At 34.9% G+C, this 27,638-nt stretch overlaps 1 protein-coding gene across 1 annotated transcript in view; it reads left to right on the forward strand.

Annotated features, from left to right (window-relative positions):
• The first annotated feature begins 8,515 nt into the window (after nt 1-8,515).
• Nucleotides 8,516-27,638, forward strand: part of LOC131150513 (BAG-associated GRAM protein 1) — a 58,931-nt gene continuing 39,808 nt past the window's right edge. The window contains exons 1-6 of the mRNA XM_058101269.1: nt 8,516-8,951; nt 10,132-10,182; nt 10,400-10,497; nt 12,970-13,045; nt 20,438-20,566; nt 20,687-20,733. Of these exons, the coding sequence (XP_057957252.1) occupies nt 8,766-8,951; nt 10,132-10,182; nt 10,400-10,497; nt 12,970-13,045; nt 20,438-20,566; nt 20,687-20,733 (587 nt within the window). The 5' untranslated portion in view covers nt 8,516-8,765. The remainder of the gene's footprint in view (nt 8,952-10,131; nt 10,183-10,399; nt 10,498-12,969; nt 13,046-20,437; nt 20,567-20,686; nt 20,734-27,638) is intronic.

A 27,638-nucleotide genomic window follows, 5' to 3' on the forward strand; every position in this document is an offset into this window, starting at 1 on the left:
AATATATAATCTCAATTAAAGTTATAAATTTAGTAGATATATTTAAATTATTAGAAACATTGAAAAAATATCTCAACACTTATGGTTTTTATTAAATTTAAATTTAACAAGTGTTTGAAATATATAAAAATGTTATTAAAATTAGGAGACTTGGTTACTTTATGTGATTTAATGTATAGATAATCGTTATCCCTAATCTTATAGTGTAATAATTTATATTTCACAATAATTTTTGAAATTAAGTAAACAGGTATCATTTAATAGTTTGTATGATAGTTTAAATACAAAATGAAGGTGAAAGAGATATATTTAAAATTGTTAAAGTTAAAGAAAGGAAGAGTAAGAACTTTGGAAATATAAAGTGTATAAAAAGTATGATATTTTAGTAATTATTTAATGAAAACCAAATATAATGCTTAAACTTATAATTGACAAATGATGAATTTAAAAAAAAAAAAAAGATTTATTTGTAAAATTAGAGTTAATGAAGTTAAGTTTGTACTAAAAAATATGAAAAATAAAAAAGTTATAGGATTGGATAACATCTCAATTGAAGTTTAGAAATGTTTTGGTGATAACAAAATTATATGGTTGACTAATTTATTTAACACAATTATAAAAACTGAAAAAATGACATATGAATTGGTGAAAAACACTTTAATACCTAAATATGAAAATAAATTAAATATTCAAAATTGCAATAACTATCGTGGAATTAAGTTTATGAGTTATACAATTAAACTTTAAAAAATGGTAGTTGAACAAATATTACGACTTGTTGACTTTTTGAGTCTGATCTCTATTTTGATACTGACAAATCAATAGTGTCTTATGTGTACATTTAGTGCGCGAACAAGTTTTTATTTTAGCATAGACATAAGATACCAAAAAATAAAAGCCAACAAGAACTTAAAGCTCACATCAATCTGACGTATTTCATGAAACTGAAGAACAAGACAAAAGAAAACATACACTTTCAATTATAATTGCATTTGATTTTATATTTTTATTTGTAATAATGCATTGCATGCATGATGTGAATGGATAACTCAGAACGACTGTAGACAGACCTTAGGGACCAACACTTTTCACGAATTGTTTTTTTCTAAATAACTAATCGATTAGGGTCAAATATTAGAGCTAAAATGAAGTATACAAAAACTTAGTCGACCGATGTTGGATTTTTTAGGCAAAATTGGAATTTTAATACCCTCGGTTGACCAACCATTCAAATGCTATAATCTGATGGTCGACCGAAACATTGTTTGCCCTTGAGTCAAAATGTTGACCATAATTCGGTCGATCGACCTCTTGGTATGTTAAAAGCCTTGGTCGACTGAACTATGGAAAAGTCAATAGTTGACTTACCTTGGTCAACTAAACTACAATGACCCCAAAAATTGTATGCGTGAAAATGTAAGAATAGAATACAATAAATTAAATTTTAAAAAAATGAAAAAAAATTAAATTAAATTAAATTATTTTTAATTAAATAATATAATATAACATATTAATATACTAATATAATATAATACATAAATATACAAAATATATCTCTTTCTCCTGAAGCTGAAGCTTCAGGAGATTGAATCAATCTCAGAGACACGCCCCCCAGACGCCTCTCCTGCCTCCCCTCTCTCTCTCCTCAATTTCGTCGGCCAAACGGGCACCGATCGAAAACTGAAGATACCACTGGGTTCCTATCTCCGCCATCGACATTCCTACTTGAGCAGATTTGTTATGGAAGCGACGTACGTACCACTCCTAGGGAAAGGTATACTCCCTCTATTTCCTTAATTTCTCCTTAAATCTTCAGCTAAATCGACGATTGGACATCACCACGGGGTCCTAGTCTCAATTGTCGTCATTTTGGCCGGAGCAAATTTTCAATTTGGGGGTCCTAGGCACCACTCCAAAGTGAGAGTGAGAATTATGGAATTAAGGAAATTTGTTGTTTTTTGGGGTTTAATTGTTATTTGAAATTTATGGACGTAAGAAATGTTGAAATTATATTTTATTTAGGGTTGATTTAATTAAATTAGGGTTATTAACTCAAGGTTCATGTGAGTGTTGTGGGCATCGTTTTGGGGTCCCTACTGGCATAGTTTTAGGAAACCAAGTAAGGGGATTAAGTTAAGTCAGTAATTTTATGGAATTTGAATCGATTCAATTGTTATATTTATTTATTTATGAATTCAAATATTAGTTTGAAAACCAACCATTGAACGAGGATTTTACAAACTTAGAATATATGGTATGGTATGGTATTTTTGAATATTATATATGAACGGTGGAAAATCTGAGTTATTTTACAAATTAAAAATACTGTGTATCTTGGTTGTCTTTTGGACTGTTTCCAAATACTGAAATTGTGTGGCGAATGATCTAAATGGGTTGGAAATTATAAAATACTGGACTGTTTGAGAAATATTGAAAATGCTTGCAAAAATATTAGAACTATTTATGAAATGCAAGAGTTTGAAATAATGGTCAGTGGCCGGGTATTGTTTGTTTGGCCAAAGGCTAGGATTATTATTTGACGGCCGAAGGCTAAATTTTAATTGACGGCTATATGTCATGTTGTATTTTGTGGTCGGAGGCCATATTTTTTAAATAACAGGAAATATATGTGAATTGAAGTTTTAAATGGTGATTTCTATTATCTAAATTGCATGATATGTTTTAGAAACCCTGAGGACTAGTGTATTGTGAGCACAGTATCATTGCTAGGGATTTGCTATGTGGTTGTGTGCGCCCACACCTGTGCTGAGAGGTGTAGGGTGGCCTTGTCCGATTTGCCTATGTGAGGTGAATGTACCCTTTGGATAAGGGCAATCAGACCAGCAGTTGGAGCTGCATATGCCTGCAGAGTATGTTAGTAGAGAGCACAGATGACTATTGTCTGGATGGATCCCCCAAGACATTAGTCTAGCCTTCGAGCCGCACAACCCGTGCAATGGGAGAAGTAAATGGCGTGTTTGTCACATGAAGTGTTTTATATGCAAATCTATTAATTTATGTGAATATGAATAATTAATAAAATAACTTCGAGGGTTTGCTGAGAAAGATGAGTGTCCTAATAGCAATAATGGTATTAGAGCAGAGGAAAACTACTTGTATGAGTGGGTAATCTTCCATATCCTTGGCTAATTATGTGTGTGAGTGTAAAATAATAATGATTTCATAAATGTGTTTATCTACTTAGTGAACTTGTTATTTTATGTACACTAAATGAATGTTGGTCGCACACTGACATTAACTTAATCTTTCCCTTACTGAGTTGTGCCTCACTCCTACTTTACAAACTATATTTTCAGGAAATCCTAGGGATCGGGTCTAGCAGACTAGAGGAGTCGGGCTAGTGGTTTAAATTTATGTAGGCGGTTTGTATGGACAGAGATTTTATTTTTTATATAGTTTTATGGGATGCAATTATGCGATAATGAAGATATTTGTGTATAAAGATAGTTAGAACTCTAGTAATGTAATTTAAGAATTTTGTATTTTATTTTCGCTGTATATATGTGTTTCATATATGATGAATAAGGTATCAGGTACATAGACATCACTAAAGTAGCACCCCGAGCTCACTTGGCGGGTCAGAGCATTACACAAACCCAAGAAAGAAGTTCGTCGACGAGCACCTAACCCTCGTTGGCGAGATTCAAGCCCCAAAAATCGCCCCTTGATAAACTCTCGTCGACGAGACATGCGTCCACATCGACGAACCCAAGAAGGTTGTTCACCTCGTCGACGAGTTCAATAAGGAAGTTTGTCGACGAACACCTAACATTCGTCAACGAGTTTCAGGCCCCGAAAATAGTCCCTAGATAAACTCTCGTCGACGAGACACGTGTCTATGTCGACGAGCCCAAGAAAACCGTTCATCGACGAACATGGTTAAATTTTTTTTTCCCTTTCTTTTATTCATTATTTAATTCCTATAATTATCTGAGTTACTGCATATAAGACCAATTATGCTCGGATGAGAATGTTGAGCGATGAAAAAACAGAATATCTAAAATGTAAATGTTGTTAGTATAAGAATACTTAAATGGATGAGTGGTATAATAGTGGAAGATAAATTAAGGAATGAACATATTTGCGACAAGTTAGGTGTAACTCCTATAGAAGATGAGATAGGGGAGGGACGACTCAGATGGTTTAGGTACTTGCAACGTAAGCCACATAGTGAGCTAATGAGGAAAAAACAAATTAGTTACTATGAGAGTAGTAATAGAAGGAGCAAGGGTAGACCTAAAATAACTTAGAATGAGATAGTGAATAAAGATTTAATAGCCATAAATTTGTCAAAAGAGATGATCCATGATTACATAAATTGATGAAAAAAGATTCATATAGCCGATTCCACTTAGTGGGACTTAAGGTTTGGTTTTGTTATTGTTATTGTAATATTTTTTTTTGAAATTAATTTGTATTATTAATTTATAATTATATAATTTAATAAATTATATTTAATAGTAATTTTTGAAATCAACTCGTATTGTTAATTTGTAATGTAACACCCCGACCCCCTACGTGGGCCTAGAGTGTTACTAATATATTCATTTAACTAATAATCTACATTCTAACATCAAGTACGGAGTGAAAAATATATATATAATCTCACCAAATATAATACCAGAGTTTACTATTCCTATCCATAATCCAAATTAAATATTCACCAGCTGTAATCATATATATTATATATACATGTCTCCAAAATATAATCCCCAAATACCAGTATTCTCAACCATTCATATCTCAAAAAACGTAAAATATAGAACATAAAACATAAATTTATACATCTTAAAATTAACATAAAAATATACCATTTTCTCTTTTTATTTCCCAAAAATGCTATAAAACCTTGAACTCTCTAAACTTAATTTCGAGAAAATCCTGTAAAAGATACATTTATATTCAGGTGAGATACATCTCAGTAAGGGAAGAAATAATATATTAAAACAGTGTGTAGCCAACATGAGTTTATATAACAACATAATATTTAACATTTGAAAATCGTTAACATAATTTCTGAAATCATTATCTAGGTCATAACCAAACACATGTAAAAGATTTAACCAACGAGATTACCCAAGGGTAAGGGTGATTACCCGCCCATACAAGTAGCACCCCTCTGCTTTGATACTTAGGCAACTCTAGGGTCGCTGCAGAAGCATACGAGGACACTCACCTTACTTAGTAAACCCTCAAGTATTAGATTGATTTCGTACTTACACAGTTCAAACAAAGGTTTACCAGCGAAGACCCCAAGAATAGGGAAATCTACTCGCCCATACAAGTAGGTTCCCTCTGCCCTAATACGTTATGCAGCTATTGCCACATCTGAAGTTACTAGCGTACTCGCCTTTCTCCGCAAGCCCTCAATCGAAGAGTACGTCCCGCCCAATCGTAACATGTTCTACGAGCATAAATACTTCTAATATCATAATACATTATTCTTTTGGTCATTATTCAACCATTCACATTTGTTTATGTTTATAGCTTAAACATTACATTGCATTTTACTTTAAGTGACTCTTTCCCATTTACATAGTTCACATTTCATATTTCATTTAATTGTCATTTCATTCCATTTTCATTTTATTAATTCGTACTACAGCTGCTCTTTAGCCATCATCAGTTAGTCCATATAGAAATGTGTTAGAATCTGCTAACACAACTCCTTTTAACTGTCATTGATTAGCCCACAAAGAAATGCGTTAGAATATGCTAACACGGCTTTCAACTGTCATACGTTTACATGGTTGCATTAACATACACAAGTAACATAGTTCATTTCATATTTTATTCTCAATATATTACTTACTTAGCCTGCATCTCATACATATAACGTATATTTGCACATAACTTATATTTACTCATGTCATACAATTTAGTAATAAAATTTATATATTGCATGTAAAATAAGCCAATAAATATTTAACGTTTATATATTGAAAATACCTTTCATTTTTTACATAATTATCCTGAAAATATATTCCATTTTCATCAGTTCATTTTCACATATACGTATCTAATAAACAACCCTAAACTTGGAAAAAAATATTTTAAATGGTTGACATTTTTAACCCATTACAAAAACATATACACGTATACATACCACAATTTTTTTCAATTAAATTTATAAAAATTATGATTTAATATATATTTTTCCCCTTACTTGGTTTTTTGAACTACGCTAACAAGGATCCTGAAAAATACATGCGGCGCTCATCCGGACCCTGAATCAAAAATTTTAATTCCATTAAATCAACCATAAATAAAATACTATTTTAACATTTCATAAGCCCATAAATTCTAAATAAATAATTATACCATAAAATATAATCAATTTACCTAATTTTCTAAATCCCACTCTCGCTTTGGAGTGAGACCTAAAAAACCTCAATTAAAAATTTATTCACGTTAAAATGACGACAATCGCGACTAGGATCATGTAGTGGTGTCTGATCGTCAATTTGACTAAAAATCTAAGAAGAAATTAAGGATTTAAAAGAAATATACTTTTCTCCAAAAGTGGTGTCTACGTTGCTCTCACGATAAATCCGCTCTAAAAGAAATGTCGGTGGCGGAGTTATGAATCAAACGGTATCTTCTATTTTCCGATCGATTGAATATCCGTAAAAAAATTAAGAAGAGAGGAAGAGGAGACGAAGGAGAGAGATGAAATATTGAGAGAGAGACGTTGAACTTCTGTTTCTAATTGAAACAGATTCCAATTTCAATCCACAGGTTTAGCTTTCTTTCTCGTTTTTTTTTTTCTTTCTTTACTTACTTTACATAACACCATATTATAGACTTATATTTATATATATATATATATATATTTATCCTTATATATTCATATATATATATATAATTACCATTTTACTTAACTCAATTAATTCAAGTTAATAATGTTTAATTAATTAATTAATTACTAATAAATAATTTTAATTTAATTTAATTTTTTTACTATTCGTTTTATTTGTTTAATTACTTTAATAATATTTAATTAATTAATTTCTTGATAATTTTAATTAATTAAATTTTTTTGGGTTATTACATGTAATCTTATAATTTAGTAATTTACATTTCAAAGTAAATTTTGAAACCAAAGTATTATTAACTATAAGCTTATAATTTAATAATTTATATTTCATAAAAAATTTTGATATCATCTTATCTAAATTTCAAATCCCCAAAATGTTAATTAAAAAATATCTTATTTATTATCACTAGCAACTAGGGAGAGTGGAGGCCTAAAAAATAAGAATACTAGAATTAGGGGTGTACAAAATTTACCGAAAAACCAAAAATCGGACCGAAACCAAACCGAAACACATTTCGGTTCAGTTTTTCGGTTTGCAATTTTGGTTTCGGTTTTGGACCAAAACCGAACCAAAAAAATCGAAAACCGAATTAATAAAAAATAATCATGATTGAATTGAAAACGAGCAGGCCGGACATCTTGGCCCAATTGAGAGAGCCTGTAACATATGCGGAATTTGGACAAGTGGAGCTAGGACGGAAGCGTGGAACTGTGGAAGGGCTGAGGTCGAAGCTGGAGCCTGGATAGATGGCGGACGGAGCTGCCTTCGGTGTATGACAAGGGGGAATTCGAGAGCTGTCCGTCAAGCGGCAATGGCGGCGGAGGAAGTAGCCGGCGTGCGAGGCAGCATAGCGACGGCGGCGGGAGATTTCTTCACCATCTTCTTGGTGTGCAGTGCACACACCCCATCTGTGTGTGTGTGTGTGTGTGTTTGCGAGAGAGAGAGAGAGAGAGAGAGAGAGAGGCCACCGGCGAACTGCAAAGAGGGCAAGGCACATGCAGGAACCACTTGCTAGCCAAGTAGCCATCCCACATCGGTTGGAAATGGGAAGAGAACTATATCCCCACCTTATATATTTTATCTCATGTTTTGGGCTTTGCAACTAAAGCCTTGGCCTAAGAGTTATAAAATGACATAATGGGCTGTGGCTGTTGATGCAGCCTAGGCTCTGTATTAGTGTTGTTTTGATTATTCAAAATTCGGTAAAATTGAAAATAACCGAAACGAACCGCAAAGTTCACGGTTTGGTTTGTTCATAAATCGAAGGTATACGGTTTGGTTTTGGTTCAGTCATTTTGAAAACTGAGGAGTTCGGTTCGGTTGGCGGTTTTGGCAAAAACCGAACCGAACCGAACCGTGTACACCCCTAACTAGAATAGCAAAAGATAAGGGCAAGAGGGAAAAAATACTTGCAAAATGTGGGTCCAAGTGTAATAACTAGGAGGTGAAAGTGGAAATACAAAAAAAAACGGGGACGGAAACGAAAAATTCAAAATTTCTGCACTCCTGCGGACCTGCGGTTAATGCGTAAAACCTTTCAGGCCGGCGTTACAAAGGTGCGTCTTCTTTTAAATTCAATTAACGAATATACCCTTAAAGTTTCTAATATTTCACCGCGAATTCGGAAAAACAACCCGTTATTACTTATTAGTTGAACATCGTAAGGGCAAAATAGTAATCAAAACGTACTTTCGTCATTTCAACCCTTCTTCAACGTCTCGTTCTCTTTCTCTCTCTCTCCATGGTCAATCCTTCGCTTATTCTTCCTCCTCAGCCATCCTCATTTGACTCTCTCTCTTTCTAAATGCTCGTTTGTTATTCTCTTGCATGGGACCTTCCGACCATTCGGAGCCCTAGAAATTGCGCAGCTGAAGTCCTAGAAATCCCCAATTTCCGATCTACAGTTCGTACAATTTGATCCTCGCCATGGCCGAAGCAGCCTTCCATTTTCTATTGCCGTCGCGATGGGAGATCGAAGTCACCGTCGCCGCCGCGTTTTTCGTCGTTGCGGCCTATTGGTTCTTCGCGTACGGCGGCGGAGAAGTTGCCGATGGCCGGCCAGCTGCTGAGTATTCGATTGGGCCTGGAGATGTCATTGACGACAAAGATAAGGTGAGCTTTTATTTAATACTGTTTGTTTATTTTTATTCGAACGAGGGAGTTGAAAATTGTCTTTTGAAGTTTATTCCTTGATAAGCTTGCTGAATTCGTAAATTTTTTGGCGGTAAAGTGTAATTCATGCTTAATATAGTCCATGAGCGATGAAAGATTGAGTCTTGGTCATGGTTACGTTCGATTATCACGAATAATTAGAGTACTATCATCATTATTTATTATTATTTTTAATCAAGATGTCTTTTGGACGTTTAACTGTAGAAATGACATGGTATGCGAACTTTTGTCCCCACAGGGAAAATTATGAGCTGTTTCACAGCCCTTTATTGCCATAAGAAAGCATTTTCAAGTCAATTTGCTTCACAAAATATCTCTTTATTGTGTGCTTATTTTCGGACACTACTTATAGTATTAAATGATGTCAAATAATTACTGTTTCTTGTAATACTCAAATATTTTTTGAGTTTCAAAACCCGTGTAGAATTTGCTGATGTAAGAGAAATATTACTTGCTGGGGTTGGATACCGTAATATAAAATTTGTTCTCACAAATACTATAATATTTAATTCTTGAATATATAATATTTCTAAAGTTCCATTCGCAATTTTCATAATTTATTTTATATTTCTAACGTTTCTTTAAATGGGAATTTAAATTTCCAAAAATTGGGACCCTTGAAATTTCTGTTTAAATTGAAATTCTAGTCCTTGTCTGGAGCCCCCATCTTCTGCTTTTATGCTTAAGTGGACAATGCTTTCATTTATCATCTTTTGCTAACTTCTTGGATCTAATTGATATTATTGTCATCAAATATCAATAACGTGGATATCATAATTATGATTGTATTTTTGATTCTATGATTTTTGATTTGATGATATTATTTGAAACCATATTGTTGTGTCATGTTGGATATTGGCATTCTTTGATTAAGGATTGCTGAGTAAATTATGGGTAAGTCTTGCTTGTACAAATTTTGTCCTCTAATTTTGAATTTTTGATACAATATTTTCTTGTCTTGGTTATGATGCATGTCATAACTGAATCGATGAAGCTTTGAAACTGATATACTATGTACATGGTGATTGGAATTTTTTATGTAAGAGCTTTTATGCTTGCTATCTGTTTCATGTAGTAATTTTCCATTTGTTTGACATGCAGTTCTGCACTTATTTTGTAGATAGGCCAGTTGAAAGGTGATCCGCAAACCAATTCTGCATATATAATCAAGGTAATATGCATCTTATGAACATGTAATAGTATCATATGTTTCAGTGAGTTAACCGTTTTTTGGGGCTTTTGATATTTGTACAATTTATGAAGGTTCTGTTGGTGGCACATAAAGAGTCAGTGTTGCATCGAAGTTAAATTTTTTGAATTTCATGTATTTGGGCATCTTCTACCATTGCCTTTGTTAACAACGAGACAGTTTCTACTTTATTTTTCAGTTAGAATTGTTGGCAGCTAAGAATCTCATTGGCGCAAATTTGAATGGCACATCAGATCCTTATGCAATCATTACATGTGGTGGGGAAAAGCGATTCAGGTGATTGGATTCGTGTTCCTGGTTTTCAAGGATTTGTTTTGCACTTCTACATTGATTGAACCAAATCGAACCTTCTGTGATACAATGCTTAGGATATTATATTATGAGGTCTTAGATGGGCTTAATTTAGTGTTTCTTAATTCTTATTATTTATCTAGGTAGAATATGATGTAGTTAGCTTTTTGGTGGTTGCCATTTTATTTGTGCTATTAATGTTCTGATGATCTTTGGCTCCTTGTTTGGATCTATTATGAAAACATATAATGGCTATTTACAATGGAAATTCTCTTTATCTCACCACCCGCTTCCCCTTTAGGATGAGAATTGAACTTTGAAAGAAGTAGGAAAAATGTGTTCAGAACTAAAGCATCCACTGTGTTAGAATATGGAAAATGAGAATGCAGAAAATCAACCAAACTGCCAAACAATTGTCCCTCGTGCCTACAACGTCCAATCAAAGTACCTAAACAATAAGCTCAACTATGACAAACAACCATGACGAATGGCATTGTCGGGTACATATTGCTTGTAAAATTTATGTAAACTTTTTCCTCCTTGCTCAATTAATTGGCTTCATCATAGCCTGTTATATGAACTGAAGGAAAGTACTCTCCATAGGGGACAAATGATTTGAAATGTGCAGCAGCATTGGGTGTTGAAGCCTTTTTTCCTCTTGCCAATTGTTTGTGGAGAGCTAATGTACCTTCAACGGTAAATGCTCTATCTCCAGTTATTTGTGTTTTGTATCATGGTAGTAAAAAAGAGCAGTGCTCCTCTGTTCTTGCACTTGCGTGGGGGTTATGGAACAAACTTTTGGGTTTGTTGGGTGATGTTGAGCGAGTCCTTATTCTGTGGAGGCTTTCTTGACATTGATTTCAGAGGTTTTGGAAGAAGTAAAAATTTAAGGATCCTGTGATAGTGTTTTATTTTTGCAGTCATTTGGGTTATTTGGTTGGAGAAAAATGCCCAGATTTTTCAAGGTTGCAGATCTTCTGTGGAGTTGATTTGGACAAGATTTTGTTTCTTGCGTCTAGGCATTTACTACAGGTTGTCTTGGCCATGCAGCTTTTCCGACATTCAACTTGGTTGGCTGGATCTTTTCTTTTGTCTTAGTTCTGGGCTTCTTGTATTCTTCTTTTTTTCTTGTTTTTTGGGGATTCCTCATCTTCTTTGTTCATTCTTCTTTCTCAATAAATTTATTTTATATTTAAGAAATAAACTTAAAAAACTCAATAAATTCCTTCTCTAAACTTTCTAACAAAGCAAGCATCCATCTTCTTCAGTGCATCCCATATTGGCTAGCCTCAAATCGGCAAAGATGCCACTCATAAGAAAGTGAAGGTACACCATAATAGTTGCCTGGTTTCCTCTTTAAATTTGATTCTAGCTAGGGCCACGTTGACAAGCTCACCCAATTTATAGCTAGCTGTTGTCAACATGAGATCTAGGGTTTTAAATGGGCTGCACAGGTCAGATGAAGATTGATCTTGAGAAGACTGGGCTTTCGCTCCACAGTTTGTTCGAATTAATGCCAGTGGAAATCCACTGAGTTATTTTGGAAGGAGGGGTGGAGTTTAAAGACAGATTATATGTCTAGGAAAGGCCTCTTATATATGCTATTAGTCTTATTTAAAAAAATTATTTAATTCCTCCGTGACCCAAATAATGGCCAATAATTTGCAGGATCATGGAATTTTACCCTTTCCGTACTATTTTGAAGCCAGAGAGAGTAAGCTCCACCTTTGAAGATACTTCCTCAGAGGAAAACTCATGTATGTAAAATATATACCTAATGCAAACTATGCAAAAGCACGAATATTTGGCCAAATTGAACAACCAACAATCTTGACCTAACCCAATGGGTTTGCAGCCTCGTCAAAACATGGGCATTGGGATTGGTTTAGCCTTCAACCAAACCTAACCACTTCTATTGCAGTGTTAACTGTTAATGTGTTATGTGGAGCGAAGTTTAAACAGTCACATACTTTGACTTGGCTGCCCATTTCTAACTATAATCACGTGGCACAAACAAGGCACCAAATCTATGCTATGCCATGGCCTATTTTATATTTTTAGTTTTTGTTTTTGAAGGTGAAATGTTTTGTGATATGGTGGAGAATGAACATGGCATTGACTTTGGGAAATTGCATATTTGTTAGATATTCTTGGACTCCGTGATCAATTTTTTTTTTAAAAATATGAGTGTTAAAAAAATTACTGTGTGAACGTCTTGGATATGGTGGCCTGATAATTTAGATGTGGGAAACCAAAGAAAATTATCTTTCGATCAATTTGTCCTACATCATTGTTCGAAAAATCGTGTTTAGAAAAAAATCAGCACACGCTTTCAATAGGTAGAAAACTGAGTGCAAATATTTAGTCATATTTTAGATGGTGCTGTCATTTCTTTAATGTTGTATTTTGTGAGCAATTTATCATCATCACAATCTTCTTGTTTCTGGATTTTTACAGTTCAATGGTTCCTGGATCAAGAAATCCCATGTGGGGGGAGGAGTTCAATTTTTCTGTTGATGAGCTTCCTGTCCAGGTAGTCATTGTGCTATTATAATTACGGTACCTATATATTGCATTTTACTATGCAGTGAGATAGCACTGAGAATATAATATATGTCCACATTCTGTTTTTTTCTACTTTGTTTAGTATTTAGTCTTATTCTGCATCTTCTTCATAGTTAATCTTGTTTTTTCCATCAACATTTCATATGTGACATTGATTATTTGTTGGAATTGGTGTGATCCCAAGGTGGGGTGAATGGGGTTTTAAAACATTTTGGTTAAATTTAAATATTTGCCGATTCACCACAGTTCATATCCCATTCAATATACACACGTGTATGTAAAATAATTAACAATAAAAGCAAACATTCACGTGTGCATTATATCTTATTTAAATCAAATGTGTGTATGCAAATAATTATGACATTAAATAAACAATCATACACATGTGATATTTAAACTGCAGGAAATTAAAAAAGATAGAGAGAGAATGACACACAGATTTATTAACGAGGTTCGGCTAATACTCCCTACGTTCCCGCCTTGGACATACCCCTCAAGGATTACACTAACCCTGCTCACTTAAACGGGCGGAGCAGAAGTTGTTTACATTCTCTCCTTATGGGGCGAGGAAAACCCTGGTTCAATTTTCGGGTTGAACCGAACTAGTCTCACTTACGGGACTGAGACTCCCCAATTCAATTCCGAGTTGAACCCAACTGATACATTAAAATCATTTTTGTACAAAATAATGCTTCTAAAAATACAAACTAAGATGTACATGTTTAAGCTCAAATAAATGCACTCTCTAATATAATATGAAATAATGCGCAATAGAGTAAGAGTGTTTTTCTGAAAACAATGTTTTCAATCTTTGAGAATATGATGTGTACGATAAAATGCTCAAATATCTGAACCTATAAAATATTTCTCCATAAATATTTTCAATGAGAAATAGGAGAACCTAAGGTTTTGGTTTTTCAAATAATGTTTGCAACATAGAACTTTTTCGAAGAAAGCATGGATGCAAAAATAAATGCCCTAAAATAAAGATGCTCTCTTGTAAAAATGATTTACAAATAAATGAAAGAGAGTTTTGGAGAATAAAAGATTTGCCTCAAGAAAAGAGTTTTGCAATAAAAACATATTTTGGGGGAACTTTGATTAGGATAAAATTAGAGAGAAAAATTGGTTAATCAAAGTTGCTAATCTAAGTTAAGAAATGAGTATTTATAGCTTTTCAACAAAATATGACTGTTGGGGACAAATTAGGAATTTTATAAATATTTTAATTGAGTTTTAACCCTAATTATCCCGATAAAAAATTGGCAATCCGAGAGTTTCGGTCACCTGTACCCAAGGTTCGGTTGCCCGAATAGACATATATAGAAAAGTTGATTTTTGGGTTCGGGTGCCCGATGAGCGGTTCGGGTGGCTGAGTCTAAGGTGATTTCCAACTTGCTCGAGATTCGGTCGCCTGGTCAATAGTTCAGTCTGCCGAACTTAAGGATTCGGTCATCCGGTGTATATTTGTACGTGAAGTTCGGGCGCCCGAGGAAGGTCAAAGGCCCTCATTCAAAGTTCGGTCGTCCGTGAACGTTCAGTTCATTTCGGTTCGGTCGCCCAACCCAAGTCAAACTTTTGACTAGTTATCTATTCGGTCGATCGAGGCATTTTTAACGTGCCTGGTTTGGTCGCTCGAAGCCCTTTCATTTTTAAACCTTAAGCCGTATTTTACCCCTGTTATTTTCCTAAGTGAAGTGCATGGACGTAGGGTCTAAGGTCATTTGATCCTATCGAAAAAATCCGGCGTCGGTTGACCGAAGATGAACCCTAAGGTCAGTCTATGGTCCTGTGGCTCCCTATGGTCAATCTATGGTCTTGTCTGAGCAAATAACCATATCATGCAGATGCATGCATTATTACAGATCAAATAATAAAAATAAATGCAATTACAATAAGAAATAAATGTCTTCATCTTCTCCTTTACTCTTTGACATCATGGAATGTACCAGATTTATGCTTTAAGACCTGCCTTGGCTTCCATGTTCTCTTGATATTATGTGTGACCTGAATAATACCTGTTCACGCACTAAAACACACACATAAGAGACACTTGTGTTTGTCAGCATCAAAGTAGAGATCAGACTCAAAAAACCAACATTATCTTCTTTTTTTTACCCCTTAAAAGTTGTTTTCGCTTTAGTCATACACTTTATTAAAATATTGATCATTTTATTGCTGTCAATATCATAGCAATTTGATGCAATGTTAAGTCCACCTCACTTGTTATAAGGACTAAAGTTGTTTCACTTGCAGGTATCAAGTAAAAGCTTGAAAAAAGTAAGAATTTTATAAGGCATTTCCATTTACATAAGGAAGGGTGATAAATTTTATTTGATATAAAAAAACTTTATTGAAAAGCATAAGAAAAATATGGAAAAAAGGGGAACCAGCAATCCTCAAACAGAAGAAAAAAGTAAAAAACAACATCTTAAAAAGCATTCTCTGACAGCATCTTGAAAACAGCAACCCTTAAAACAGCAAGCATTATAAGCCCAAAGAAAAAGCCAGGAATCGAATCCTGTCCCAAATAAACCCCACTGACACTCTTCCCCGTAAAAACTCTTACCCACAGCCTTTTAGCGTCCCTACTTTCCCAAAACCAGCAAAAGAAATAGACAAAAAATCTTACACTGAATTTGGACTAACCCATAATTCTCCAAATATGACGAAAAGAGTTCCACAAATTCCAAGCAAAAGAAAAATTAATAAACAAGTGAGGCATCCTCTGAACTATTACCACATACACATGTCCAGTGACAGAGCTTTAGAAGGTTTCCTACTCTGCAGAAGATTGTTGTTGTTAACTCCATTAAGGACCACCAGTGAAACAAAAGCCTTAATCTTAGAAATAACTTTAGCCTCCCAAATAACCAAGAGGAAAAATGGCATTAACCTTAATGAGAAAAGAAAGATTTACTCATTTTCAAGAATACTCCCCTGAAGAATCCAAAGACCAAACTCTAACATCACTCTGCTGGAAGTATGCCAACTCTCCAGAAAAATGAGTAAAGAAGACAATTCCACCTCTCTATCACTCAAATCCCATCTAAAATGAAAATCCCAGCAAAATGATTCCCTCTCCCAAATAAGAAGAGTAAATAACATCATTATGACGGGAAGAGGGGCAATATAGCCAAGCGAAGGAGGGCAGGTTGATAATATAATTTCGTGGACATAGAAATTAAGATGTTTTCTCATGAAGCCGGTCAATGCTCAGCTATTGCACTCAATGTTTTAAAAGGCGAAGGTGTAAGGCGAGGCGTTTTAACCCTCAAAAGGTGAGGCGTAAGCCTTAAGGCGTTGGGGCATAAGCCTTTTGAGAATTTGTTTTTTAAGATAAAAAATTTGTTAAATAAATTATATATATTTAAAATAAAGTAAAATTTAAGAAAATTGCAAATATAATGTAAAAAATAAAAACTAGATGTACTTTGCAAAATACTTGTTGGCCATTCAAAAATTGCTAACTTGAATACATGACATAAATCATGACAAGAGATAGCTATACCATTACAAAGTTCAAACTATTTTCATGATGTAAGATACGAGTCCAGTTATTTTGGAAATGTTGAGGTTCAAGAGTTTTAGAAATAAAATCATATTATGACATTCCTTTTTTTACAAACATGTAGTCAAAATTTTCTAACCAATTATAACTTGAGAATCTCACACCCAAAATGCGTAAGCCTCAACTAAAAAGACGCAAGAGGCTTGTTTTTTTGTAAAAGTGTGTAAGCCTCAGCATGTAATGCGTTAGCCTTTTTGGAATTTGGTATTTTAGATTGAGCATCAAGGCGTTTTAAGCATGCCTTGCCTTGAGGCGAGCCTCGATTGAGCCTTTTAAAACACTTCGCACTTCTTATTGTTTTGGTGCAGGTTGACACAACTTAATGGTGATGGATATATTAATTGAAAAAATTTGAAGTGACCAACAATAACTACTATTGTTGGATGGCATTTTACTATATTTATATGACATTTTAGTATTTTACTTGAAATTTTGTCTTTCTTCTGGTTTTTTGTATGATGTTCTTATTCATTAATTCTGATGAAATTTGTATTGGTATTTCTTTGTTTAACTGTTCGTATGCTGTGTCAAAGAAATATTTACTTTCTAAGATCTTTATGTTAAATGTTTTAGTTATTCTTTGTTTATGGTTGAGAATAGTATATTTTTTTTAACCTAATTTGAGGTTTTGATTTTCTTTGTTTAATTGTCTGCATGCAGTATGTCACCACGCACTTAAGATTTCTATAGATGTTTAAATATATTTTTTAGTTGCTTCTTACTTATTGCTAGGGAAGAGTGTTAAGTAACTACTTGACCTAAAAGCTTAAGTTGTTAGGTTGCATGGGCCAATGATGCATATAAAAAATTTAACTATCCTCCTCATGTTTGGCCTGCTTTCTTTCATATGGGCCTGGACATGTAATGGTGTTAATGAGGGTAATTACTCATTTACAATTGAACCTAGGACCTATCAGTAATAGGTTTTATTGTTAGATACCATGTTAAGTCAACACTTCACCCAAAATCTTAAGCTATTAGAGTTGCACCAATCAATCTGTAGCAGATTTTATCCCCAGACGAATGTATTATGTGTTTTGATAGTGATGAGATACATCCCCATCTCTTTGATGTTGGATTTTTCATAACTTGTTTGCTTTATTTGGTGAAAATTCGGTGTGTTTGGGTTCGTTGGAGGCTTTCCTGCTTATCTCTTCCAGAGGTTTGGGAGGGGTGAGAATGCTAGCTCATTATGGCATTTTCTTGCTTTGTGGTGTTTGGGGCCAAATGGTTTGTGACTTGGAGACAAATGTCTATATCTTCAATGGTTGTTTTCCCTGCTTTTTCTGTAGCTGCTTTGGATAGAATTGGTTTCCCCATGTCGTTATGGGTTGCCTCCTCTAGTTACTTCAGAGGGCTGTGCTTTTCAGATTTCTGGTGGGATTTGATGGCCCTTTTGACTTGATGTCTTCTATTTTTTGCTGTTTCTTTTTTCTTTTTTTTGTCGTTTATGTTTTGTTCCTCTGTCTTTTTTCTTAATGTATTTAAAACCTTGAGCTGTTAGGTTTTGAGCTGACAATTTTTACAAAGTCTTAGCATTCTCCTGCATGAATGGCCAGTTCACAGAGAGAGAGAGAAACAAACACAGAATAATCTCTATTAGGGGAATAACAACATCCATCTTAGGATAAATTAACAAAATAAAAGATATATGTGGGTAACAATAGTTGAACACCTACAACTCTTGGCTGCCGTTACTCCAATACCATGCTAAATCAACTCTTGATCTAAAACCTTAGTCTGTTAGGCTGTGTGTCAACAATGGATATCATGCTTGACAAGAAGTACGTATTATTAACATAACTTGGGGTTCGTATTTTCAATTCTTCCTGTTTTGTTTTGCATGCTGTTCCCCTAGTTTTCTGGTGAAATTTGCATGGTGAGATTTTTGCTTGTGTGGTGAGGTCTTTGCAATCGATAGGTAACAAACAAATATCTAACAGGCAGGCAGGAGAGTGTTGTCTTTGAATGACGTGCCTGAATGAGTGGAGAAGTGCCGGTCTCAAACAAGCATGGTGTTGGGGCAGGGATTTTGTTTTATAATGCTTAGCCCATGCACGCTATGCTCCCTAAAAGTTGAAACCTTTATTTTTCTAGATTTATTGCAGTATTTTAATTTTAAGTTATTTAGTCTCTTTTTGACATTTCCTAAGTCGCCAATTTCTACATATTGCTATACCTTCTTGTAACTTGCTGAGATTAGACATTAGTATTAATGCATTACTATCGGTATGTCCATTGATACCCTTGTTTGTTATTACCCTTGAGCCTTGATATTACCATAAAAAATGACATGTTCTCTGTTGTGTATAGTTGGACAAAGCAACAACAACGACAATAACTATTAAAGCTTGATATACATTGTTGGCTCACAATCTAACAGCTTAAACTTTTAGGTAAAGTGGTAATCTAACATGGTATCGGAACTGGTTAGAAAGAGGTCCTGGGTACCAGTCTTTTTGCCCGCGTTTATTGTGTGGTATTTAAAAGATTATTGTTTCCCTTTCATGGGTGTTATTTATCGTATGTTTATCTCTTCATGTGCTGCTGAGCTGCACATGCAGGGGAGTGTTAAAGTTTGATATATATTGTTGTCACACAACTTAATAGCATAAGATTTTAGTTAAAGTGGTTATCTAACATGGTATTAGAGCTGGTTGCCATAATGTCCTGGGTTTTAGTCTTGTTGCTCGTGTTTATTGTGTGACATTTAAAAAATGTTCCCTATCATGGGTTTATTTATTGCGTGTTTATCTTTTCACGTGCTGTTGAGCTGCACATGCGGGGGATTGTTAAAGCTTGAGATACATTGTTAGCCCACAACCTAACAACTTTAGCTTTTAGGTAAGGTGGTAATTGGAACATGGTATCAAAGCTGGTTTCCGGGAGGTCTTGGGTTCTAGTCTTGTTGCTCACATGTAGTTTAAAAAATCATTGTATTCTCTATCATGGGTGTTACTTATTGTGTTTTCATCTCTCCATGTGCTATTGCCCTGCACATGCAGGGGAGTGTTAAAGCTTGATATACATTGTTGGCCTACAACCAAACAGCTTAAGCTTTTAGGTAAATTGGTAATCTAACGATGACAAATCAAGTCTAAACTCTTGAGTCCCACAAGGTTTGTATAGTTGGACGAAAGCAAGAAAGAAAATGGATTACTTTTTTTATTTTTACAGTTAAATGGAGGTTAAATTGGCCTCTTAGATTTTATTAATTTTCATTTAGATCCTCCAGTTACTAAATAGTTTCAATTAGGACAACTCTTCAATTATTAAGTTAGTGTCACCAAATTTTACAAATGTGCACATAAAGGATGACTGGAAGGATGGATATATGATGCAGCCCTACCATGCCCACAGGAGTTGACCTCGAATGCTACATCACACTGTATTTTGTACCCAATCCTACAAGATCTTGAATGCAATTCAGTTCGACATGGCAAACATGAGGCTCAGGACACTAATTTGGATTGAGCAATGCAAACATGGTTTCCCACATCACCCATAATGTGCCATACATGTAATGCATTCCTAAGTGTCAGATAATCCTAAACAATATTCATTTTGTATCTAAAGAGGACCTGATGGGGAAATTAAAAAGAAATGCCAGAATTGATCTGTAACCTAATTGCTTAAACTCTAAAGTAAACTCTAGGGACTATGAGTATACAATCTTCGATGAAACAAAGAAAATAAGGAATTCTAATTTTTGCATATTATGGTCCCATGTCTCCCAAAATATAGCTTATATTTGTATGAATAGACTTCTTTTGCAAACAATCCTTGCAGATTGAAGTGACAATATATGACTGGGATATAATATGGAAAAGCACAGTTCTTGGATCTGTGACTGTTGCAGTTGAAAGTGAAGGTCAAACTGGTGCTGTCTGGTATACATTGAATAGTCCATCAGGGCAGGTAATTGCTTTTTCTAAATTAAAATTCCCCCTTGGATTGGTACTCTCTTGTTATTTGTTTGATGGTGCGCTCAAAGTACATCATGTGGATGTTAATGCATGTCTATTATTTGTGTGTTAGGTTTGTCTACATATTAAAACAAGAAAACTCCCCGTAAACTCTTCCAGGTATCCCTTTGCTTTTTTCTTCTTTTTATTTCTGTACTTATACTTGAAAGTTGAACATTCAGTGCTATATATCAGTTTGTTCTTTTTAGAGATTTTTAGATTTCTGTTTAGGTCAGGTTTTTATGGTTCTTTTTCTGTAATTACTAGAAAGGAAGCTCTATGCAGAACCTTGTCAAACCATTATCTCTTATTATGTAAATCCTGGTCTCCTTTATTAAAAAAATACAGGACCTGCTAACTGGAGTCAAGAAAGTGGAGGAATGTGTCATGTATGGCCGTGGCATGGAACCTTTACAGCCTTAAAATCATTATAATTTTTTTAAAGAAAGTTTGAGAAAAACAAATTGTCTGTATATTGGCATAAGAGAATCTAAGAATTCCTTGAACTCAACAGAAAACTGGAGAGGACATGTTTTGAAGACAAAGTGACTCTGAGAAGAGGCTGGAGAAGTAAATAAACGAGGATAAACACACCTTTAACATTGAGAACAGGCAATAGTAGAGTTTTAAAAACTGGGAAGAGTTGAGGTTGGCTTCCTAGATCTAGCAAAAGATCATTCCTGAATTTTGTGGGAATCTTGAGTTTCTATTTGTATTTTATCACTTAGGATGTTGCTCCTAAGCAAGATGTTAGGTAGCTGGAAAGTGTTTTTGAGGAAAAAAGAGGTGACAAAGGCTATCCTTAATATGGACAGAGTAAATGTCGTAGGGTTTTATTCCATTACCATTTAGGATGCCAGTGATTTAAGAGAACGTTTGAAATGGCATTTGTCTCGTTGCACCTTTCTCACCCAGATGGGATGGCTAAGAAATGCAATAATGTGGTTTTTTTTTTTTTTTTTGCTTAATGCATAAGAAAAAGTGGTGGTTGTAGTGAAATTTTGGATCTATTGCTTTGCAAAATCATTTCGTAGCGTGTTGAAGAAGATTAGATTTCTTTTATTTGATGATTCCCAAGTCTGATTCCCTTTGTAGTTTTTCTTTCTTCATTTTCCAAGATTCAAGTGTACCATTTGTTTTTTCGATGAAGGATCTCTTTTACATAGCTCATTTTTGTCAGCATATATATTTTTATTTTAAACAAACATGTACACACATTTTATCGTTGTTGAAGGATTTTTAAGAAAAACAACCATTCTTATTGAATTGCAAGAGACACGATTACAAGATAAATAGTAGAGGAAGACCACCAAATTAGGGAGGCCACAAAATCAGCAAAGCAAATCACCACAAAATCAGCAAATCAAATCACCAGATCTCTAGGCTAGAAAACAGAAAACTGAAACTACTAGAATATGAAATAGTAATTTCAGATTTTATTCAAAAAATAGAATTTCCTAATTTATTCCCTATTAATCTGACACCCCCCCTCAAGTTGGAGCGTAGATATCTATCACGCCAAACTTGCTTACAAAGAGCTCAAAACTAGGTCTGAAAGGTCCTTTGGTGAAGATATCGACTATTTGTTGAGTAGTAGGAACAAAAGGCATGCAAACAGCTCCACTATCAATCTTCTCTTTTATGAAGTGTTTGTCAATCTTTACATGCTTCGTGTGATCATGTTGTACTATATTTTGAGCAATACTTATGGCAACTTTGTTGTCACAATACAACTTCATTGGCATGTTCACCGGCTTTCGCAGCTCTTCAAGAATTCTCTTCAGCCATAGCATCTCACAAACTCCATTAGCCATAGCCCTATATTCTGACTCAACACTGCTCCTTGCAACCACATTCTGTTTCTTGCTTCGCCATGTGACCATATTTCCGTAGACATAAGTATAGTATCCTGATGTGGATCTCCTGTCAATAATTGAGCCCGCCCAATTTGCATCAGTGTATGCTTCTATGTTCTATTGTGTGGTCTTCTGGAAGAGTAAAACCTTGCCTGGTGTACTTTTAAAGTATTCAAGAATCTGATAAACTGCTTCAAGATGTTTCTCATAGGGTGAATGCATAAATTGGCTTACCAAACTCACAGCAAAAGCAATATTGGGCCGTGTATGTGATAAGTAAATTAACTTTCCCACCAACTTTTGATACCAAGTTGTATTCACTGGATCACCTTCCTTGTCATCTCCAAGTTTCTGATTGGGATCTATTGGAGTGTCCGCTAGCCTACAACCACTCATCCTAGTCTCCTTAAGGAGGTCAAGCACATACTTCCATTGGGAGACAACAATCTCTTTCTTCGACCGAGCAACCTCCATTCCAAGGAAATACCTCTGAGATCCTAAGTCTTTGATCTCAAATGTTGATGAGAGGGAAGTCTTCAATCGGTTCATCTCAAGTACGTCATCTCCAATGAGAATTATATCGTCTACATACACAATTAGTATCACTATATTTCCATCCTGTGAATGTCTTATAAACATCGTATGATCACCTTGCCCTTGAGTATATCCCTTACTTTTAACAAATTGAGTGAATTTCTCAAACCTCGCTCTTGGTGATTGTTTTAACCCATATAAGGACTTCTTCAGTTTACACACCTTTGTGCCAAACTTTTCACCAAATCTTGGAGGTGCATCCATGTGCACTTCTTCCTTCAGGTCTCCATTAGAAATGCATTTTTTATGTCCAACTGTTGCAGAGGCCAGTCATGACTAGCTGCAAGTGACAAAAGAACTCTTACAAAGTTTAGCTTTGCAACTGGGGCGAATGTCTTCAAGTAATCAATGCCATGGGTCTGAGTGAATCCCTTGGCGACCAATCGAGCTTTATACTGTTCTAGAGAATTATCAAATTTATACTTGACTATAAACACCCATTTGCACCCTACAGTTGTTTTCCAAGAGCTTTCGTCTCCTCGAAGACAGCCTCCTTCCACTTAGGAACTTTCAGAGCATCCTGCATAGTATTGGGAATCTACATACAAGACAATTGTGAGGTAAAGGCACGAAAAATAGGTGAGAGATTTTCATATGACACATAATTGGACAATGGATGTTGGGTGCAGACCTCACACTCTTCCGAACAGCAATGGGAAGTTCAAAATCATCGAACTTAGGATTGGAACCAGACTCGGGTTCAGAGCTAGAGGACTTAGAACTCAAAGATGAAATGAACTGAACATGAGGTAAAGGCTTGGTGAGGACATTACCTGGAGGTTTATGAATTCTGGACAGTGTAAAGGATTGGAAGACCCTTTCTTTTGAGTTGTCCTCTGATGCGAGTAGACAATGTCAAATGGTACCAACATTGTGGTGTTTTTTTCTGTTTCTCCTTTGTTAGTCATTATAGAATCATGAACATCATGAGATGGCACTATAGGAAGACTTGCGTTTTCAATATCTAAAAAATTCGACTCACTTTCCCTTGGTATAATAAAGCTTGGGTTTTCAGGTTGAACAATCAAAGTTGGAGAAGGATCATTTTGCGAGTCTTCAACTTGGAAAAAATCATGACACAAAGCCAAATCTTTGTTTTGGTTCTCCCCCTGAAGATGGGGCATAAAATAGGGATGTAATTCAAAGAATGTAACATCCATGGTAACAAAACCTTTTTTGGAAATGGGTTCAAAGCATTTATACCCCTTTTGAGTGGGAGCATAATCAACAAACACACATTTTGTGGCTCGTGGTTCAAGTTTTCCTTGATTTTGACTATGAATATGAATAAAAGCGGTACAACCAAATATCTTTAGTGGTAAAGAAGAAGGAAGCCGATTTGTTGGATAAAACTTATGAAAAACATCAAAAGGTGTTTCAAAGCTTAAAACCTTATTAGGCTTTCTATTTATGAGATATGTAGCAGTAAGAACGACTTTATCCCAAAGATATTTAGGTACCTGATTGATAAAAAGCAATGCCTGAGCTACTTCCAATAAGGGTTTGTTTTTTATTTCAGCCAAACCATTTTGTTGCAGAGTGTCGACACAAGAGCTTTGATGAACAATTCCTTTTTCAAGAAAAATTTGGCCCAAAATGTTTTTGAAATATTCTCAACCATTATCACTCTGCAATATTTGAATATTTTTTTGAATTTGTGTTTGTACCATGATGTAAAATTTTTTGAAAATTGTTTCCACTTCAGATTTTTCCTTTAACAAATAAACCCAACTTAATCTCGTGTGATCGTCAATAAAGGTCACAAACCATTTTTTGCCAGAATATGTAGATGTTCTACATGGGCCTCCAGATATCACTATGAATCACAGTAAATAGTTTAGTTGGTTTGTAGGGTTGGGTGGAAAAGGATGCACGATGATGTTTAGCAAACTGACAAACTTCACATTCACATTGAAAAGAAGATGGACGTTTATTCTGAAATAAATTGGGAAACAAGTATTTAAAATATTGAAAACTAGGATGGCCTAACCTATAATGCCATAACATGATATCATTATCTTTGAAAACAAAAACAGAATTTAAGCAAGTACTTTGACATTGTCTACTCAAGTTAGGTCCATCGTTAAAATAATAGTCCATCTTTTTCCTTAGCATTGCCAATTATCCTCTCTGTGGTCAATTCCTGAAACTCACAATAAGAAGAGTAGAAATTAGCTTGACATTGATGATCAGAGGTAATTTTACTGATGGGCAAAAAATTGCAAGACAAATTTGGAACGTGGAGCACATCATGGAGAGTTAACAATGAAGTGAGTTTGATAGTTCCTATCCTGACAGTTATTGAGAGTGAACCATCTGCAATTTTGGCCTTTTTATTGCCTGCACAAGGACTATAGGATGAGAACAATTTGGAGCAACCATTCATATGATCAGTTGTGCCAGAATCAATTATCCAAGAATGAATAGAATTGGGAATAACACCTAAAAACGTAGTAGCAAGAGAGTTACCCTTCTGTACCAAAGAAAAAGACGGAGTTAAGGACAATTTTGTTGATTGAAACAATTTGTACAAGTGCTCTAATTGCTCCTTGGTAAAAGGGACTGCATCTGAGTTGGTAGAAGGCTCCTAAGTCTCTTCAGCAGTGGCTTGGTAGGCGTGACTGTCACGTTTGGATTTTGGCTTCCAATTTGCTGGTTTAGCATGAAGCTTCCAACACGTCTCCTTCGTATGCCACGGTTTTTTGCAGTGCTCGCACCCTGGTTTCGTACGTCCATTGAGTTTTGTAACCATGAGATAAAGGGCTGAATTCTGGGAATAGTAATCAGCAGATACAGACTTTGGAGGAATAGTGGGATTGGGCGGAATGGTTTCGGAAGCACCGGGTCATCGCTAACTTATATGACATCATCAGAAGAAAGAACAAAATAGAAAAAGAGCATGAGGCTCTGATACCATGAAGGATTTTTTAGAAGAAGAATAACCATTCATATTGAATTTCAAGAGACATGATTACAAGATAAATAGTAGAGGAAGACCACCAAATTAGGAAGGCCACAAAATCAGCTAATCAAAGCAGCAGATCTCTAGGCTAGAAAACAGGAAACTGAAACTACTAGAATCTGAAATAATAATTTCAGATTTTATTCAAAAAATAGAATCTCCTAATTTATTCCCCTAGAAATCCGACAGCTGTGAAATATATATGGCACTTAAACTTGAAGTGCAATAGGTAAGTTGGAAAAGAAGCAGCCTGTAAATTTACTGCCAAAAACATGTTTTGACTTGCATATATGATTATATTAGTTATAACTTATTGGTTCAGTCCTATTCTTGTCTCTGGTTATTTTACTGATTTCTGAGCTTTAGAACCATTGTTATTTCTACTGAATAAAAATGATAACTTGTTTATATTAGAAGTGTGATTATGTAATGCTTAATCTTTGACCGTACATATTTGGGTGCCAAAAAATTTAAATTATAAAAAATAAAATCAGAGAAGTGTGAACAGTGAACTTTTTAAGAATACTTTTGTACAGGTTTTGGAAGCATTGATTCCCTTCCCCCGATTCCCCCCCCCCCCCCCCCCAAAAAAGAAAAAAAGGCAAACTGCACATCATGGAAACAAGCTTTTACACCTTCGATAAGTAATGGAAATTAGATTACCTGGCCTGAGTTGTAGGCTATGAGTTTCTGTCCAAACCACTGCTTTATTTTCATTTTTTATTCAGGAATAAAAATACTGACTTGTGTAGTTATAAAAGCTTTGTCCATGTCCAATTTGTTTACAATGCCTGTTAATTATGATGCAAAGGAAGTGGCCTACCCTTGAGCTTTTGTATGCATCAGAATCAAGCTAATTTGGGACATATCAAGCTTTGTCATTCCTCCTTCACTTTGTGATTATACACAGGCAAGAAGATGGAAGAGTGGTGATTTTTTTCCATTAGTTAACTTTGTTGGGATTATATAATGGCTAAGGTTCTTTCAAAATTATACGTCAATTTTTTTCAGAGTTGATTTTCATTTTCTCTGTATCTGTCTCTCTTTCATGCGCGTGCCATGTGGGCACAAACTTCAAATTCATTTCAGTTTTGTCCAACTGCTCAGATGACAACAGTAATTGAACATTTCCGAACCACCTGTGTTCCATTCTAGTAAGAAAAATTGCTTTACCTTGTCTTTGCTTGATGGTGCATTGTAAAGTTGGAGAAGGAGGCGAGAAAAAGAAAATAAGAGAAGAAGAGAAGAAAAGAAGAAGAAAGAAAGAGAGGGGAGGAGGTGGCAATTTCCTGTAGTTATGTTGAGTTCCAGGTCTGCATTTTTATATATTAATAATAAAAATCTTGAAAGACAAAAATGGCCATACTTGCACCACATAATTACTAAAATAGCCTATTTCTTCTAATACTCCCTCTCAAGCTTGAGGTGTATACATATCACCTAACCCCAACTTGTACAACCATTAGACAAGGTGGGTGTAAATAAAGCCTTCATGAAAACCTTGGCTAGCTTATCCATAGATTTGTCCTCGCAACCTTCTTCAACATAGCATCCCTCACAAAATGACAGTCAACTTCAATGTGCTTTGTCCCTTTTGTCGTCTCATGAAACAC

The sequence above is a fragment of the Malania oleifera genome, chromosome 3, assembly GCF_029873635.1.
Source record: "Malania oleifera isolate guangnan ecotype guangnan chromosome 3, ASM2987363v1, whole genome shotgun sequence".
Classification (NCBI taxonomy): domain Eukaryota; kingdom Viridiplantae; phylum Streptophyta; class Magnoliopsida; order Santalales; family Ximeniaceae; genus Malania; species Malania oleifera.